We start from the raw sequence: 18,166 nt of genomic DNA, 5'->3' as shown, positions 1-18,166 counted from the left end.
ATGAGTGATTGTGACTGATTTCAGTGTTCTTCACTATTTTACTTCAACCAGTGTTTTGATGTCCGAAATATTATTTTTATTTTATTGAGATTTTAGATTTGTTTTTGGGGAGATATCAAGTCTGTAAAGTCAGTGTTCTATTGAAAGTTTAAATAAGTTGTAATCCTTCTCTAAACTTAGTCTGTAACACCCATAAGTGTATTGCTAAAGTACTGGACCGATAAGGAGTATCAATAAGAGTATCGATAAAATCTGAATACACATTCCTAATTAGCAAAGATCATTGTGGCCTACAAAACATTCATCTAGCAGCATTTTTAGTTGGGGCTAGCCATCGCCTTTGTTGGTCAAAAAGACAAAGGTTGCAGCCAGCAGGTCATATCATATCAGCTGTCACTAATGAACATTAATCCTGTGAGTAACTTTATGACAGACCAAAATAACATTTGGCTGTTGTTGTGTGCTCTCTGCAGCTGCTGTCGTCAACCAAAGATCTTTTTGGAGGGAAGATACTTCAGTCTGTCTAAAATGCATGAGTACAGTTAAAAAACTAGTGGCTAGCTAATTGTACACACACACACACACACACAACTACACATATGAAGCCAACACACCAAAGCACGTTATTAAACTTCATCAAAAGGAAAAATCTGTCTCACAACTACACCAACAACAGCCACATTCTACAGGGTGTGCACCTGTATAGTTGCGTTCATCTCATACATGCTTGTTGCCATTTTCTGTAGCTATATTTCACAGTTGTTGCTAGCTAGGTAGCTAGTTATGTAGGAAAATGACAAAGTTAGCATTCCTAAGACACAGGAACCAGGATAGGAATACCCTCAAGGACTCCTAGAAACCTGTGAACTTCCCCTCAGAATCCTCTCAAGGACTCAAGAGCCTCATCAAGGACCATTGTAAGCCTGTTAGTTGCCCCTAAGACCCCATCAAACTCAGTTGAACCCTGTTTAGCAATTCTCAAACACCCTCTCAGGAACTCAAAATCCCCCCAAGGACTCAATGAACCCTGCTAGGGATCCCCAGAGGCCCCTCAAAGACCTTAATTTAAGAATCACTCTTCATTCTCATAAAAATTCAGTACAGTACCTTGCTGTGACTGTTATCTCCATATCGTCCCATGAGGTTGACGCGGTGGCAGTTTTTATACCAGAAGGCGCCCTTATAGGACAGGGCACAGTTGGTGACAGCGATGTCATTGTCGTGGTCATAAGTGGAGAATGGACGACCATGGTGGTAGGTCATAGAGTCACCTACAAAGACACAACAGGAGGAGAGTTAAGTAAGTAACATGTGGTAGTTTAAGAAAATACTGAAAGACTGGATTTGGTCTTTTGATGGAGTTTGTTGACAGTAAGAAATACGTAGAATAACTCCGGCTTTATCCTTCCAGGTGTGTTGACCTGTATATGTGTGGCTGCCGGTTACAGAGTCAGCTTTACCTGCCGTTCCACTGTATCCTCCTACGTGGACCTTGTAGCGTGTCCGAGGTTCAGAAACAGAGAACTTGTCGTACTGAGCGTAGGCTGTTTCTCCCTTATCTCTCAGGTCGACTCGCAGCTCATATTGACCTCCAGCTGTGATCTTATGCAGGTTGGACAGACCTGAGTGAGAGATGAGATTATTCAGCTTGCAGGGCACCAACCAGGAAGATGTTAGAGGACAAAAATGCTGATGGTGACGGCTTTGACAAGATGAGATTCTTATAAGATTTGACACTATTTAATATAAATATATAATAATAATGTTTGATGGGTGATCACACAATATGCAACAATGGATTACACTGAAAACACTGGATGCTATCCAATTATGTTATAAATTACCTTAATTACTCACTAAGCATATTGATGTATGATGACATCTTAATATTCTGTGGAATACTGTGTTGTGTCTTGTCTTGTGTTGTGTTGTGTCTTCAGGACAAAGTTGACTAATCTCAATTTTACCAATATATTCTGTCCATGTCAACAAGATTGAATTGGTGAAATTGAGATTGGTTAACTTTGTCCTGAAGATCTGTGTGTGCCACCTTTTTACCTTTGGGACATTGGAACTATGTGGCTTTGGTTTGGCACCACAAACATACGAAGGCACATCCTGTCAAAGATCTAATGAATACAATATCATGTTTCATGTTTATTAGAAATTACCCAGCCAGAATTCATCATTCATGTCCCCGAAGCCAGCAGTGTAATTCTTCCAGTTGCGGAAGAACTCCAGTCTTCCACTCTGGCGTCTGAGGAAAATCTGCAAACAAAAAAGCAGCAACAGATAAATGATATGAGATTCTGTCGAGCCCCAGACGTTCCAACTGCAAATTAGTACAATGTGAAAAGGTATAACAATCATCACTTTTATAAAAGGGTTTGCAAAGGACAATTATATTCCCATAGAAGCCAAAGACTCTGTCCCGTATAATATATGTCCAGATAAACCAGTGACTTACGATCCATCCACCTCCGTCTGTGCTCATGTCGCAGTAGACCTGGAGGGGCTGGCTCTCATCTCCACCCAGATAGATGGTGTACAGGCCTGACGAGGTGTCACCATTCAGCAGAGCCTGGGAGCAGTCCTTGGGGTGTTTGTACAGAACACCAGCTACACGCACAAACACACACAAAACACATGATGCAATGGAATAAAGTGGACAAGACAGACTTCAAGTTTTGTACCAGTACACAAAAAATACATAAACTGCTAATATGGATCTTTACTCCAAGCTGAGACTTAGAGTTTTGTGGAAATACCAAACTCAGGAAAATGCCACTTCTCTGCTGCACAATGACAGAGCCACTGGAGTTTACTTAGTTAAGGAGTTAACTAAGTAATATAAATATAAATTAGGGGAATTAATAGTTGTAAAATTCCCCTACTGAATTCTATTTGATACTTTTCGAGATATCTTCCAACAGCCCACCAGGGGTGCAACCTGCCACGTGTATTAATCCACTCACTGGTGGTGAAGACAGTGGTGATGACTCTGCTTCTCTTGGGACCAGCGATGGCTTGCAGCTTGACTGAGTACTCTGTGGAGGCGCTGAGCTGAGCCATGTTATAGGAGACAGCAGTGGGACTCAGGACCACCTCCTGAGGGAGGAAACAAGTCAAACCACCAGTTAGAGCAATTCATTGTGTTGATGTACTGTAGATTACAGGTAAAATTAAAAATCTGATATTTCTCAGTCAATGTGTCTACTTCAGTATCTGCCTGAGTCCTGGTGTCCACTCACCCGGACAGTGCCATCTGCAGACTCAAAGCTGAGGATGTACCCGGTGATGTCAGCGCGAGGCGGCCTCCAGGTCAGCATGCTGGTCTCCGTCTGGATGTTACTGGCTGCCAGGTCCTGAGGGGCATCCACATCTGAACACACAACAGCTGTCAGCAGCTAGATATCTGGAAGTCTTCATCTAGTTCATCCACTGTATTACAAGTTTATTAGACTTCAATTGTATTTCAACTAGTGAAGCTATCAATTCAGGTTTCTGGAGACAAACAGATCAACTTGTAGGCAGCGGTTGAAAGCAAAGACTTTGGTCAGTGCCATGAGTCGAAAGCTCACCGGTGGTAAACTCAGTTGTAGTGGCTGCGCTCTTGGCCAAGTCTCTCACAGCGTAGACCTTCACGGTGTAGTGTGTGGCTGGCGTCAGAGAGCCCATCTCAAACTCCACCACGTTTCCTGACACACGCTCCATCACTGGAGCCACTGTGAGACACATACAAGCAGATCTTCTTTTATTAAATGCTGAATATTTGCTGGTCATGTTTTCTTACTCTATTATTACCACTAGAGAAAACACAATTCTTTTCACATTTCAACCAATTCTTTGCACTAAAAAGTAATCCACATTCATTTAAAAGCAGTAAAAACATTTAAATAATTGTTTTTTAACATCTGTATTGTGTATTGTGGGTTTATATATATTACCTGGTGTATACACTACATACCTGAGTCTGCACTGTAGGTGATGACGTAGCCATCAACAGTAGCGATGGCAGGCTGCCAGAGCAACAGAGCTTCAGTGTCTGTGATGTTGACTGCAGTCAGACCGCGGGGTTTATCCAGAGCTGTAACACACACACAGGCAAATTATTGCTGTACCACAAAACCGAAGAATCCAGACGGAATATACATCTTTCTATCTAGTTTAAGATAACGATTGTGTTTGTGTGTGCATTCTAGTTGTCGTCCCAGATGTGTCTTACCTGTGGTGACGCTGTCAGACCCAGGCTCACTCTCTCTTTGACCCTTGAGAGCAACAACAGTGACCTCGTAGGTGACCCCGGGCGTCAGGTTGGACAGCACAGTCTGAGACTCAGAGCCGTCCACGGTCAGAGTCTTAGCATTTCCTGAGTCCAAACAACGCATAACATTTGGATGAACAAACTTGAGATATCAGAAGTTTGGCTGAGGTGGTTTTTGTTTCACTGTTAAAAATGCACTTTTTTCTGAGCAGGGTTGACCTGATGATATAATCACATGCTATAGAAATATGCACTGATCAGTCAAAACATTAAAACCACTGACAGGCGAAGTGAATAACATTGATTATCTCATTAAAATGGCACCTGTCAAGGGCCGGGATACATTAGGTGACAAGTGAACAGTCTTTTAAGTTGATGTGTTGAAAGCAGGAAAATGGGCAAGTGTGAGGATCTGAACAACTTTGACAAGGGGCAAATTCGGGCTCACTGATGCACATGGGAAGTGAAGGCTAGCCCATCTGGTCTGATCCCACAGAAGAGCTACTGTAGCACAAATAGCTGAAAAAGTTAATGCTGGCTCTATGACAGACAGGTGTCAGAACACACAGTGCATTGTAGCTTGCTGTGTTTGGGGCTAAACATTGTTACAGACCAAGTACACCCCTTCATGGCAACAGTATTCCCTGATGGCAGTGGCCTCTTTCATAATGCACCCTGCCACCCTGCAAAATTGTTCAAGAATGGTTTAAGGAACGTGACAAAGAGTTCAAGGTGTTGCCTTGGCCTCCAAATTCCAGCGAGCATCTGTGGGATGTGCTGGAAAAACAAGTCCGATCCCTGGAGGCCCCCAACTCACAGGACTTAAAGGATCTGCTGCTAACTTCTCGCCGCCAGATACCAGAGGACACCTTCAGAGGTCTATTGGAGTCCATGCATCGACGGGTCGGAGCTGTTTTGGTGGCACAAGGGGGAGCTACACAATACTAGACAGGTGGTTTTAATGTTATGGCTGATCAGTGTATACAGAAATCATATTTAATTATAGAAATCCAATTAATTTTAATTTCACTGTAGGAATTTTCTGTAGAAAGTTTTTTTTTTTTTTTTTTTTAATGCAAATACATAAAAAGACTATTATACAATAAAAGATACAATTTCAAACTGACAACTACCTCTGAGTGCTGCAATAAATAGAGGTAACTATAACAAGTCACTAGGGGGCAGAATCAGTCTATCATTGGATCAGCATCATAGAGGATTTCACTCTACGATGGTGCAGCAGTAATAGAGCAGTGAGAATTTTCATATTGCCTATAATGTCATTAATAATCTGGAATATAGAGCAATGTTAGTTTCAAATTGGTCACACAGGAAAAATCTGTTCACTGGAAGAAATCTACGCACTGGATCTTAAAATTTCATTTTCTTAATAGCATGGATGGAAACCTGGAGCCCTGAGCTTGTTTAATCCAAAGGGTTAATGATGAAAAATGTTTGTTTTGGGTTTTTCCTCCAGTTTAGATCAACTTTGGGGAATTTTCTTGAATCGAGTGATATGACACACAGCACATGGCCAGATCAGAATACAGTCCCAACATAATGACACTGACCTCCATGAGCGGGCACATAAGTGACCCGGTAGCTGTCCACCCGAGCTCTTGGAACCACCCAGTGAACGGTGGCAGATGTGTCGGTGACATCAGAGAAGCGAATGCCCTTGGGTGATCCCAGGTCTGGCACAAAGAAGACAGAAACCGCACGTAGGGACAAAAAACAGAAGATTTAGTCAATATGTGCTCTGCTTTCTTAGACTGGTGAGGACTGGAAAACAGAACAGTATGTGTGTCACTGAACATCAGCAAATGGACTGAATCAACATTTTCTCTGCATTAGCAAACTTCTCTATCCCACATCATTAAGTAGCAGACAAGAAAAGACACACACAAATTCTGTTATTGTATCCAGGTCAGATCCACCACTGAAAGGCACTCGTTTTAGAACAGAGCGAAAGAGAGAGTGTGTGTAATAGAGAGCAAGGCAGACAGACAAAGGGGACCTGGGGAGGCTCGGGCTCACGGAGAGACCCTTTCCAGCAACAGCCAGCCACAGTATCTTGCGTGACAGACCTGAGGAGATTAACTTGCCCCCATTTCATGGAGATACAAAAGTGAAACATGCGCCACGCAACCCAAGAGTAAAGCCTTACCCCCAGGGAGGACAGGGGACACAGCCATACACACCCGTTCTATGTGACAGACAACTGCCCCCCTGTTCCCTTTACAAAGAGAGACACTGACACATGGGGCCAGCCAGTCAAAGAAAACATTTGGTGGGACAACCGGACGGAGACGACACTACGAAAGCAGCAGAGTAAAGAGGCTGAGTAAATGTCCTGAGTGGAGGTTGGCTGATTTCTAAAGGCCCTTTCTGATACTTTCAGGTTGAAGCAGCTATGTTAATATGCTAATTTTGTGTCAATATTCAGCTTCTTTATTTATTTATTTTTTCACCAACAAGAATATTCATTAAAAAGTGGAAAACCATCCAAAAGCTTTTAGGGATGGAATATAAAATTCTTCATTAAAACTGGGATGATACTTCAATACTAACGCATCAGACTGGCCAAGACCTGTTTTTAATAGAAGGCTGATATCAGTGAACCCATATATCATTCTGATTCAGCAGCAGTCTGACGCGTTGAGAGAAGCAGCCTGTAAGCCACCATGTGGTCCGTTTGAACCCGGAGTGTGTGTTGTTGGATGCTGCTGTAGACTTTGGTTTTGATGATGAATGGCACGCTGCCGCTATCTGCTGGAACCACTCAGGAGCATTAACAGATAGACACTGAACACCCCAACACACAGCTGCAACACAAGGCACACAACGCAACCAAAGCTGGTCCTGATCGAAAAATCATTATTGTTAAAATTAATTATTTTCTACAGAAAACCTTTTTCAATTTGTCAAATTGCAGCGTCGAGTGCCTTGTGAATGCCATGACACTTTGTGATCAGGTTAATAGACAAAAACATCTGTGATATACAAGACAAATGTTAGAACGCAGGTATTAATGACCATGTTTTCATGCTGTTACCATAAAGGACAAAACTGACAACACCGACTATGCTGACAAGACAAGTCCCAAATTCCAGATCTGATTTCCCATCTCCATCCTTTCACCATATACCTGTTCTCACCCCCTCCATTACAGACTTGGAGCGTCTTCCCAAAATGAGCCCAAAGATTTCAATTTTGTACTCCGTGTCCTCAGTGAGATCTGTCATTGCTGTGCTTCGCTCCTCGCCACCCAACACCAGCTCTTGTGATTGGCCTGGGCCCTCAGCCTGGCTGACCATTATGACGAACGTGTCGAAGGCGTCCTCTTCAGCCTCCCAGGCCAGCCTAAAGCTCTCAGGGGTGATGTCGGAGACTAGGAGAGCCTGCACCTCTGGTTCGGCCTCTGAGTGACAGGGGAAAGTCAGTTTTCCTCCTCTGTGAAACTTAAGAGTGCTTTGACATTTGAAGAACATGGCAGCGAAAGAGAGTGTATCAGTCTATGTTCAAATGCCAGCATTGGTTATATGGAAACCCAGCAGTCAACAAATAAAGGGCCTGAGATTGCAGAGCAGAAAGAGAAGAGTTTTTCCTCAATGTAGTGAAAAACAGAGAAGAAAGAAATGAACTTGGGTGAAAACTATCCATTTGCATTCTTTTTAGGCGTACTGAACAGACCTATCACAGCCACTGTGGTTAGTAATTAGTCAATGATTTTAGCGAAAGAATGCATTAATCTGACCAATGACCAATCACTTTTATTCAAAATTCAAACTACTGTTTTGTACTTAGCGGGGGCGTTCCTTTGTCAGACCCACTGCATGCACTGTTGTCCTATCAATAAATTAAGCTATAGTCATTCTCTCTGCTAACGCAAAAATAGTGAAAACTAGTGAGCTATACTGATGGAATAATGAAAAAGATACCAAGCCATCCTGTCAGTATTGAGAGGAAGCTTTTTGGATACAACATCACAGATGGAAAAATCTTAGAATAAGGAGGCTGTCTTCGTAAAAACCTTGCAATTAGCTAAGTAATGTTAGCTAGGCATAGCAACTAAAAACTAAACAGTTTTAGTGTAATTCTCCTAAAAATTTTACAACAAGCTACATATGTGTTAATTAGACTAAGTACACGCTAGTTTGAATTTGTCAGAACTTGATCATTTTGATTTTTTAAATGACAGGTCAATGTGATCCTAACTCATTTTTACACAACTCCTACATATTTAAAAGGAAAAAAAGCTCGTCAAACAACAGCTGCCTCTCTCAAAATAGTGCTCAAATACAGTACAGTGCAGATATTAACGACTGCATGTGCATACAGATGGAAATGTGTGCATGTGGGGCTGTAAAAGCTGGTAGTTAAGCAGTCATTAGCAGCAGCTAATAATGGCAGTGATAGGAAGAGAGGCTGAGAGACAGCAGGAGTCTACAGCTGCTGGAGAAAAAGCTCTGTTTCTCCAGAGGATGAGTCCGCTGCAGCTAATTAGCCGGAGAAACTTCCGGTCGCAGCACAGATGGATACATGGACCGGACAGAGCTTTTAGAGCAGCCTGGATAGAAGCAGATATAAGTGGGCTCAGAAAAGCCTACAATAAAGCCTAGCGCCAGTGCTCATTAAAACACTACACCAAATGTGAGGGTCTCAGGGGTCCTTGAACCAGCCTGAAACCCTTTTTTTATTGTGAGGAAAAACGCATGAGGCATTTGTTGTGAGAAGAAGCAGTGGAAATGAGAAGCAGAGCAGACAAATCCCAGGGAGCTGTCACTCTTCATTAGCCGCCGGGCAGCTTTAACTGGTCAGTGGAAGAGAGGGAGGGCCACATCCATCAGCTAACATGTGCTAGCTCACTACTGATTTCACCCTCTAACCACCACCACTTTTACCCTTCTACCCCATATCCCTCCACACCCCCCAAGACCTGAGGGAACACAATCCCCGCTCACAAAAGGGAGCCTGTTATTGCAGGAGGTATGCAGCGGCGCCAGCTAACCTGCTGAAAAGGGGGTCTGCAAGCAGAAGCCCAGTGCTGGTTCCAGTCTCATCTGATAACTTTACGCAAGCAGCTAGTGGTGATATGAATCACAACTGAGCCGAGCTTGTTCTGGGCGCTGTCCACATCTCTTTGTGGTTCCATCAATCATTTGTTGTATAAAACACTCTCTCGGTTAATCAAAGTTTCCTCACTCCCTTTTCAGTGGAGGACTTTATTTTCCCCGCGACGTCCTCCTCCACCCAGCTGACGATGACCACCGTGCATAACATAATCAAATTAGTCAGCGCCTGCATTCACAACTTGGAATGTTTTATGGATTAAGTGATGCTAATGAAAAATGTTAAGATGGTTTCACCAGTCATTAGCATGCAGACAATAGGCCTTGTTGAGCGCCTGCCATATTCTGCGTGGCCCCAGAAGCCCCTGGCACCCTAGCACCAGAGCCCAGGGGCAGTGGCAGCATGAGAATGAAGAACGGTCCAGGCTTGGGGGAACTGGGGATGCATACAGACGAGAGGCCTCACACAAAGTGACAAAAGCGCCTCAGGGTTTTTTTTTCCCCTCTGTCAGTCCACCCATCTTTCTTTCACTTGACTGATCCTCATCAGTAAAATGCTGAATGATAATGCTGACATAAAAAAAATTGTCAACCAACCCGAAACTGGTTATTTTTGACCCTGTAGTCTAGACAAAATGTTTTTACATGGTATGGATGTTAGTCCTCAAAAGGTATTTTGTTGTGGTTATGCTTTATTTGAAAAGGTGCTCTGGCACCATTACAAGGCGTCATTAGCAGATTTAGGTTTCACTGTTTACAGCCCACTTATTAGGCACATAGTGCAATTCACAGCATGTTAATCACTGATAATGACTGTGATTGGTGTAGTGGGTGGGTAAACCAGCGCACCTGTTGTGCCCCAGTTAAACAGTCCACTGACCTTTTTTTTATGTGTTTTTTGCTTGTTCACATAACAGACCAGGTGCTGTTTCAGGCTGGACTCGTACCAACAGGCAGACTGACAGCTTAAAGGTGGATCAAACACAGCTCTGTGGCTGGGCTGATATAAATTGAATGGGTTTTTGTGTGGGTGATGCGGCGTGAGTGTTAGCCCATTTCACAATCCCTGCATCAAAGGCAGGGATACGTGCATGATGGATGGCTGATGAGGGGGTGTTGTTTGGGGATTTGGATTGTGCACACCGCCTGAATGGCAAGGAGACGTTTGTTTACCCCGTGAAGAATAACCTCCACCACAGTGGCTGATAGGTAGATTGTCTTTATATACCTCTTTTTGAAATGTACTTCCAACGCTGAAGGTAAACAGTTTGTGCTCAGAATATGGAAGCTGAGTTGTTGCCTTAAAATATGTTAATAAAGATGAATGAAAAAAGCTATCCTCATCTGTACAGGTCCAGTATTAAGAAGGTTTCAGTCTCAAAGATATTCATATTAAGGTCTTTGTGATCACATACAAGAAATGCTAGCCTTGTCTAATCATTTCGCCTCCAATTATTGTGCTTCCACATTCGCAGGATCACTTTTTTCTAGAATATTCTTAAATTAATTGAACTTCTGTTGAAGCTGATGAAAGTGGCAGATTTTTTCCAAACTTATTAGGACTGACATTTTTTGAGGTGAATGGAAAAACTGACAGTGCTAATTAAAGTCTGACAGTGCAAAAACAAACATGAACAAGTGCTTCAATAACACCCATCAGAGTCAATTTAACACTTAAAGACAGTGCTGAACACACCAGAGAAACACCACAGCTGCAAGTAACTGTCATTTGGAAAGTCCACACAGATGAACACTGGTTAATTCACAGTGTGCAGCAGAAGAAGAAGGAAGCAAAGGAAAGAGCGAGGCCCCAGCGTTGACGGCGTTGATACCTGTGATAGTGTCTGCAAACACGGGGTCTAAGAAGGCCCCCCTGTACACCCCGTACAGATTGGCCCTGTACCAGGTGCTGGGCATGAGGCCAGAGATGGCGAGGCTGCGCGCATCGGCGGCCACCGTGTGGTTTTGCCACTCAGTGCCCGTCTCTGCGTCGGTAACCTCGATCAGAAAGGCCTCAAACGCCTCGTCCTCAGAAGACCAGGACAGGGTGAAGCTGTCCCATGACACGTCGGTGATGGTGATGTTATTCACCACGGGTTTCTCCTCCTCTGGGTGATGACAAACATATCAACATGGAGTTACAGGACTGGGACAGACATAAAGAATGAATGTGGAAGGTTAGACCAATATAGCTTTTCAAAGCCGATACTGGACTTTTGGGCCTGAAAATCCGAAGGACTGGGCCACGAGATTGGAGATGGACAGCAATGACAGATACCAGTTTTTTAACAAAATCCAGTATTGGCTCCTTATATTGGTCTAACCTTCTGAACACAATCATACACACATCCAGAAACGCTTGCTTGTTGTGAATGATGTATAACATGAAACATATAAAACAAACAAGATTGAGCTTTTGCTCAACAGTGGATGACTCTTTCTTGACAACAGCTGCAAAAAATGGGTTGACATTGATTATCTCTCATTTGTATTTCAATCATTTCATTTTGCTGTCATGAGAAAAAAAGAGTAAAAGGCCTTCACTTTGTCTGGTGTGGAAATCTTCCCTTATTTCCACTACAAAAGGCTAGAGGGAACAAACAGCCTCATTATCAATGGCTGCCTATGGCCATCTCCTCTATATTACCACATAAGTGAGAAGACTTGAAGATAGAAAGCAGCAGGCAGACATGCTGATGCAGCTTGTGCGCATTAATGGCTGTGAATGAGCCATTAACATTTGAAGGTGGAGCGTAGCCCGGCCTGTGTGGCAGAAGTACGCCGTCCACTTCAAACCTATGGGGAGGCCATGCAGAGCCTCGTGCAGCAGCCTGCAATCGAGTCCATTGTGTGTGCAAGCATTAGATTAGAAAGAGACAGAGATAGATGGCACAGGTAAACATCAAGGCTCCCATTATTCTCTTTTCACTACGTGGCAGAGTGGAGAGCAAATGGGATGGAAAAGAATAGGTATGTGATGGGATGGGGGGGGGCATTTACTGGAATCAGCTGATCATTGCTCATGAGAGCTCACATGAACAAGGAAAACATGACATGTCTAAAGAGTTTCTGGCCCTGCAGGAGGATTTGAGTCATCATTGTGTTCATATCTATAAACTTTTCTCCTGAAGTTGCAACAAAGTTTCTCTGATCTGAGACCTAAACTTGAAAAATTAATCTAGCTAAAATTCTTTTGAGGAGACCTCTTACATTATTGATGTAATTCTCTCTTATCTAGCAGCATCTTGCCTGGTCGATGGACTTTGTTTTATTAGCCCAGGTTTAGCAATGTCCACCTCTGAGACTTCAGCTTCTGTGCTGATACAATGGAGGTAAATGGAATTCAGTTTGTGGTATATACAATCCTTAAAAAATACAGCAGCAAACTCTCTTTTGAAGGCTTAACTCTCAGAGAACGAGGTCAAAATCTGACCAAATTAAACCAAAACTGTCTACATGGCTGGACACAGCTAGGGATAAGTGGGAAAATATTTTTTTGTAATTTGAGTGAACAAACCCTTTAAGCGCCTCAGTTCTGGTTGTCACATGCAGTTGAAGACGTGCGCCATGACTAAATCAAATGGTCCCCTGAGATATCAAGTCATCAGTCTGATATCTACCATTTGATATGCACTCATTCATATCATACTACAGCGTTACAAGCCGCTAACCAAAGCAGTGTTGATATCTTTGCACACTGCAGCACAGATCATGTCAGTGCATGCAGGACAATGATCTTGCTTTTTTCATGCTTACTGTTCTCCATTTTTTTCTGCAGAGAACCAGCTGCTCATGCACGATCATGTTAAGTAAAACACCCCAGTGGATTGCAATAGATGCATAAATTGACCATTGTATTTCCAGTGGTCATAGATCTTTAAGACAGCTCTGATGCTTTGTGTACATACAACATACTGTGTGTACGACTTTTCGGACAACTGATATCAGCGTAACACTCTCCTGGCTTTGATTTCACTCTGTGTGTTTCAACAATATAATGTACGATGGCAGTCCAACATGTTTGAGCAATTATTGGGCATTGAATGCTGGGACTACCGCTTAAGTCATTATCATTTCCACGTCTGTTGTCATTGTTCCCTCAGCGTGACTCAACCACTCTGTGATTCTCTTCCAGTCAGCTGATTAGTGTTAATTATGATAATCCTGGCTTTTGTTTCCTGTTTTAATAACACTGGTTCGTTTCAATGTCTTCCATTCTGCTCCTAAAAGTAACTGGATTTCTTGAAGCACATTTTGGTTTGGTACTGCTTCTCAGCAGGTCACTCCAGTGGCTCCTCTGAGACACTCGAAATCAAATTCTTGTAATCCTTGCTATGATTGTCAGGCACAAGTAGAGCCCCCCCTCCCCAACCTCCCTCCAACCCTCGTCTCACCTCCGCCCCTCCCCTTTCCTTCAATCCCTCCTGTAAAACGAATGTGATCTGTGTTTGCGCTACGTGTCTGGAGACGATAAAGGCTGCGGATCGGCCTGAGCTGTGGATTAGAGAGCTGCTGATTTCGGAGACAATGTTTTAACAGGAGTCCCAGCATGTGGCCTTTTATCTGACAGACCCACAGTTCATCGTGGTCAAATCGCACAAAAACAGAGGGGAGCGGGGCTCACGCCAACAATTATCACATGAATGAACATTGTGCAAGGCAAACACCTCCCACACACGCACACACACACCCTCAGGTTCACTCTATCTCAGTCTTTTTAGGCTCTCAATCATATGCGCCACACATGAGCACGCAGACAAGTGGACATAAAGAGTAGACACATGCACTCACCCACCCACGTCCACACACACACACACACACAGAAGTCTGTATTCTGTTCTTCTTGGCAGCGTACAGTCCAAAAAAATGTAACAAAAGTTATTCCGAAGCTCACCAACTTTTCCCTCATGCCATATTGATTTTTGCCCGTAGTCATGCATTTAATGGGCATTCGTTGCATAACTAGAAGATTTACTTGTGAAATGTTTGGCTTGGAGGCACCCTGACCGCAGCACGAAAAATATGCCACAATCACCTCATTTGTCTTTCCTTGTTTTGGTTATTAAAAAAACAGGGGAAAAAAGAAAAATAATCCCACATGCCATAAATGAGTCTTGGGGGAGGAGGGGTAGAGACAGACTGACTTACATTGAGAAGCTAACAATGAATTCAATTCATTGCCTCGGTTTGGCTGCAGTACTGAGGGACAAAAAATGATCCTATGGTTAATGAGAACTTCTCTTATTCTCTAACCCTGCACCACCAGCTCGAAATCTCATGGAAACAGTCTGCTATATTCAGAGGAGCCTCTGTCTCAGACACATTTTGCAGATACTGAATATCCTGCAGCTCTTAGCTAAGTTGTAGTTACTAATATAATCAAAAGGAAGTCAGTCCACCCATATGATTAAAAAAAGATCTCTCTTACTTCTAGTGGTATCTAGTCATGCAGAAAGTTTTGTTTTTATCTTCCCAAATTTTGAGCTATTTTTACATGACAATGCATTCAAAAGGAATTGCAGTGAATTCTGGACCACAGTGCTCAGGACTAATGGTGATTATGGTAGCACTGTCTATGAGATTTTAGATGCCACCACAATGCAATCAAATTGAATAGATTTAATTTATGGAGCTCACAGCGTTGAAAAATGAAAAGAACTCCACAAAAAGCTAAAAACTACATGTGTTTTATTGCCTTATGAAATTGACATGGCATATATGTTAGCAAATAGTAATTTCATAGTTACACAACCATCACACACAGGACAACTTTAGCATTTATTGCACTGTGTGACACCTGGCAAAGTCCAATATTCACGCTCCCTTTATCTGTGTTTTGGTCTCCACCAACTCCTGACAAAAATATCTGGCTCTTTAGCTGCTAAATGCTCCAAAATGTTCAGAAGCTAGTACGTAACTTTGTCTGTCTGCTGTTCGGTGCTGGGCAGCTGCTGAGGAGAGCGCTGAGACTGATCTAAAACAGTACAGTTGTCGACCAAAAAACCAAAACAATGAGCTAAAAGAGGATAAAATGCATTACATCAAACTACACACAGTCAATTGACCCATTGTTTATATAAAAATAATGAATAGTGCAACTTTTAATAAAGGAAACTGCAACCTTTCTTATTCAGGAATTTATTCTCAAAGGCTTCTCCTTGATCACCTCATTTTTACGTCACTTTGGACAAGAACGTTTGCCAAATTAATAAATGTCTTTCTAAAAAGATTGTCCTTATTAATCTAGATAATCCACAGGACACACTGTTGACACTTTTCTTTGGGACCATTTCTTCATCAGGGAACAGTTCCATTGAAAACTGCCAACAGTAAGGTATTTGGGTTTTCCAGAGCAGTGTGTCTGGAAATCCCAAACTATCTGCATGGCTACTTGACATAAGTGAGGAAATAAATATTTTGGGTGAAGCAACCCTTTAAGATGAAGGACTTTGTGAAGTACGCACATTGACTTGCAAGGGCTGAGATTATGGGAAAAATATCCTCTGACTGAAATCTTATCTGGGTAACAATAATAATGATGTGAAATGACTGGAATAAATGGCATCATAACTATAAACATCCAAACATTTGTACAAGTTTTGTCCTTCAACCTTACTGGATATACTGCTGCTTAAACTCCAGATTTCCTCTGTCCTCCACTGTTTCCTAACAGACATTTCCGACACTTTGTAACTCCTAAACAAGGCACTAAGGCTGAGTCAGGAACATTTAAAGCTTGAAAGTGAGTTTTTTGCAGCACTGACCTGTGGGTGCTGAGATGGTGGCTGGTGCGCTGGTCCTGCGGCCCCTCTCAGCGATGATGCTGATGGTGTACAGCATGCCGGGCGTCAGGCCTCTCAGGGTGTGAGACTCAGAGCTGCCTGGGATCACTTCCTCAGCCCTGTGGCCATCGGCGGAAACGTAGACCAGTCTGTAGGAGTCCATTTTGGCTAGGGGGCGCTTCCACTCCAGGATCATGGTGGTCTCTGTCACCTCTACAACGGTCAAGTCTTTGGGAGCATCCAAGGCTGATGAATCAGAGCGGAGGAGAGGTTGATTCTTCAGAGCAATGTGTCCCAGCAAGCAAATAAGACAAAACTTTTAACCTTTGCAGATTAATATGTTTTGCTACTTGATGATAGTTTTCAGTAAATACAATATAATTTATGAAAACATGAATGTTGCCTTTCTAAACAGCAAGTGGAAAAATCTTTTTGCACACATGAAGTGATCAGGGTTTGCTTTGAATACAGAGAGGAAAAACTGTGTAGGTAGCATGAGTAGCAGAAGCAACCATGACAGAAGAGTAGTACACTAGTCGTCACACAAGACAAGACAACATGACATTGGACATAACATTTCACTGAGCAGATATTCTGGAAAGATAAAGTTCAGTGGAAACTACACCTGAACAATGAGCTCCTAACACCACAGAGGAATAAAAAAAAAAATTGGGACATTTTGGGAAATTCCCTAGTTTGTTTTCTTTCTGTGCATCAAGTATAGAGCTGGAGCCAGTGGATGATTAGCCCAGATTAGCATAAAGACTGGAAACAATGGGGAACAGCCAGCCTGGCTCGGTCCAAAGTTAAAATATCTGCCTACCGACACCTTTACAGCTCAATATTTTTTGCTGGACTGTCACTGCCTGATCTGGACCGGAGGGACCAGCCCTAGAAATGGAATTGTCCATGCATGACTGAGTCCCTGACTGAGTGATGAAGTTATACCATTGGTCGGACGGCTGAGTATTGGAGTTTCCCCGTTGGCCGTTGCTCTTTCAGAATGATTCAACGCGAACAGTTTTCTCTTACGTTCTGAGGGGGCGTTTACAGTTCTTCCACAGTCATGTCTGCAGGCACTCAGCCTCTCAGCGGGACTGAGCACAGCCCCCGAAATAAGTTTTAAAAACACACATTTACCGACCGAAGCATCTCACACAGAGGCTCCGACACTGAGAGCACCAACTAGCAGAAGGTCCACGGACAAAGTTGCATTTCACATGTGCATACTAGTAAACAGGGCGCTGTAGAACTGTTAATATGTCAGTTTAGTTTTAATATTTTGTTCAGGTGAGAAAGTAACCATTTAGATTTCCAACATGTCAGTTAACCAAATAATGCCTATAATATTTGTGTCGTGTGACATTTTCATGAGAAGAGGCTCTGTGCACCGTCTTCCTGTCATTTTCCACATGTTACATGTGTCCAGTATCTTTTCAAAATAAAGCACTTCCGTGTTCATGGTAAATAAAATAAAAGCAATATAACCAGTACATTTACGAATGCAAACACACGTGAAACACACCGTACTGGGTCCATTTACACTCAGCATTAATGATTAACTTGATAGTTACTGCATTAAAACTATTTTCTGGTTGTGGGTAAGTGAAATAACATAAAAAAACATATTAAAAAAATAGCTTAAATCTTCTTATAACAGCACAATATTGTCTACATCCAAAATCTGGTGCAATGCATGTTAAGCATTTTTAATGTTTTTCTTATGTGTACAGCACCTTGATTCACAACTACTGTATGAAAACTGCTATGCAAACAAATAAACTTACATGAAAACAAACACCTTAAAAATGCTGTCCATGTCTGATGGTAACCAGGTGACGTACAACGTAAAAGCCCTATAACATTTCATACACGGACCAACCGTATACTAGATTTTGACCTGGTCTTGTTTAACTTTAGACAGAGCCAGGCTAGCTGCTTCCCCTTGCCCTCAGTCTTTATGCTAAGCTAAGCTAACCATGTCTTGGCTCTAACGCCATAATTAGCCTACATACATTAGAGCGTTCAGCTCTAACCCCACTGAAAAG

The 18,166-nt window shown here is 42.6% G+C and overlaps 1 protein-coding gene across 3 annotated transcripts in view; it reads right to left on the bottom strand.

Annotated features, from left to right (window-relative positions):
- tncb (tenascin Cb) overlaps window positions 1–18,166 on the bottom strand; it is a 46,715-nt gene that overhangs the window by 2,094 nt on the left and 26,455 nt on the right. The window contains exons 10-22 of one of the 3 annotated variants that reach the window (XM_067601441.1): window positions 16,101–16,364; window positions 11,169–11,444; window positions 7,413–7,685; window positions 5,836–5,958; window positions 4,226–4,369; window positions 3,968–4,087; window positions 3,582–3,725; window positions 3,252–3,382; window positions 2,976–3,108; window positions 2,468–2,619; window positions 2,172–2,268; window positions 1,461–1,622; window positions 1,108–1,271 (exon numbers count right to left, since the gene is read on the bottom strand). In XM_067601441.1, coding sequence (XP_067457542.1) covers window positions 1,108–1,271; window positions 1,461–1,622; window positions 2,172–2,268; window positions 2,468–2,619; window positions 2,976–3,108; window positions 3,252–3,382; window positions 3,582–3,725; window positions 3,968–4,087; window positions 4,226–4,369; window positions 5,836–5,958; window positions 7,413–7,685; window positions 11,169–11,444; window positions 16,101–16,364 — 2,183 coding nt within the window. The remainder of the gene's footprint in view (window positions 1–1,107; window positions 1,272–1,460; window positions 1,623–2,171; window positions 2,269–2,467; window positions 2,620–2,975; window positions 3,109–3,251; window positions 3,383–3,581; window positions 3,726–3,967; window positions 4,088–4,225; window positions 4,370–5,835; window positions 5,959–7,412; window positions 7,686–11,168; window positions 11,445–16,100; window positions 16,365–18,166) is intronic. The other 2 variants (XM_067601422.1, XM_067601431.1) reach the window with 2 other exon arrangements.

This window comes from Thunnus thynnus, chromosome 2 (genome assembly GCF_963924715.1).
Source record: "Thunnus thynnus chromosome 2, fThuThy2.1, whole genome shotgun sequence".
NCBI classification, from domain to species: Eukaryota; Metazoa; Chordata; class Actinopteri; order Scombriformes; family Scombridae; genus Thunnus; species Thunnus thynnus.
The sequence above is the reverse complement of the archived record's forward strand: the minus strand, read 5'-3'. Positions and strand labels throughout refer to the sequence as shown.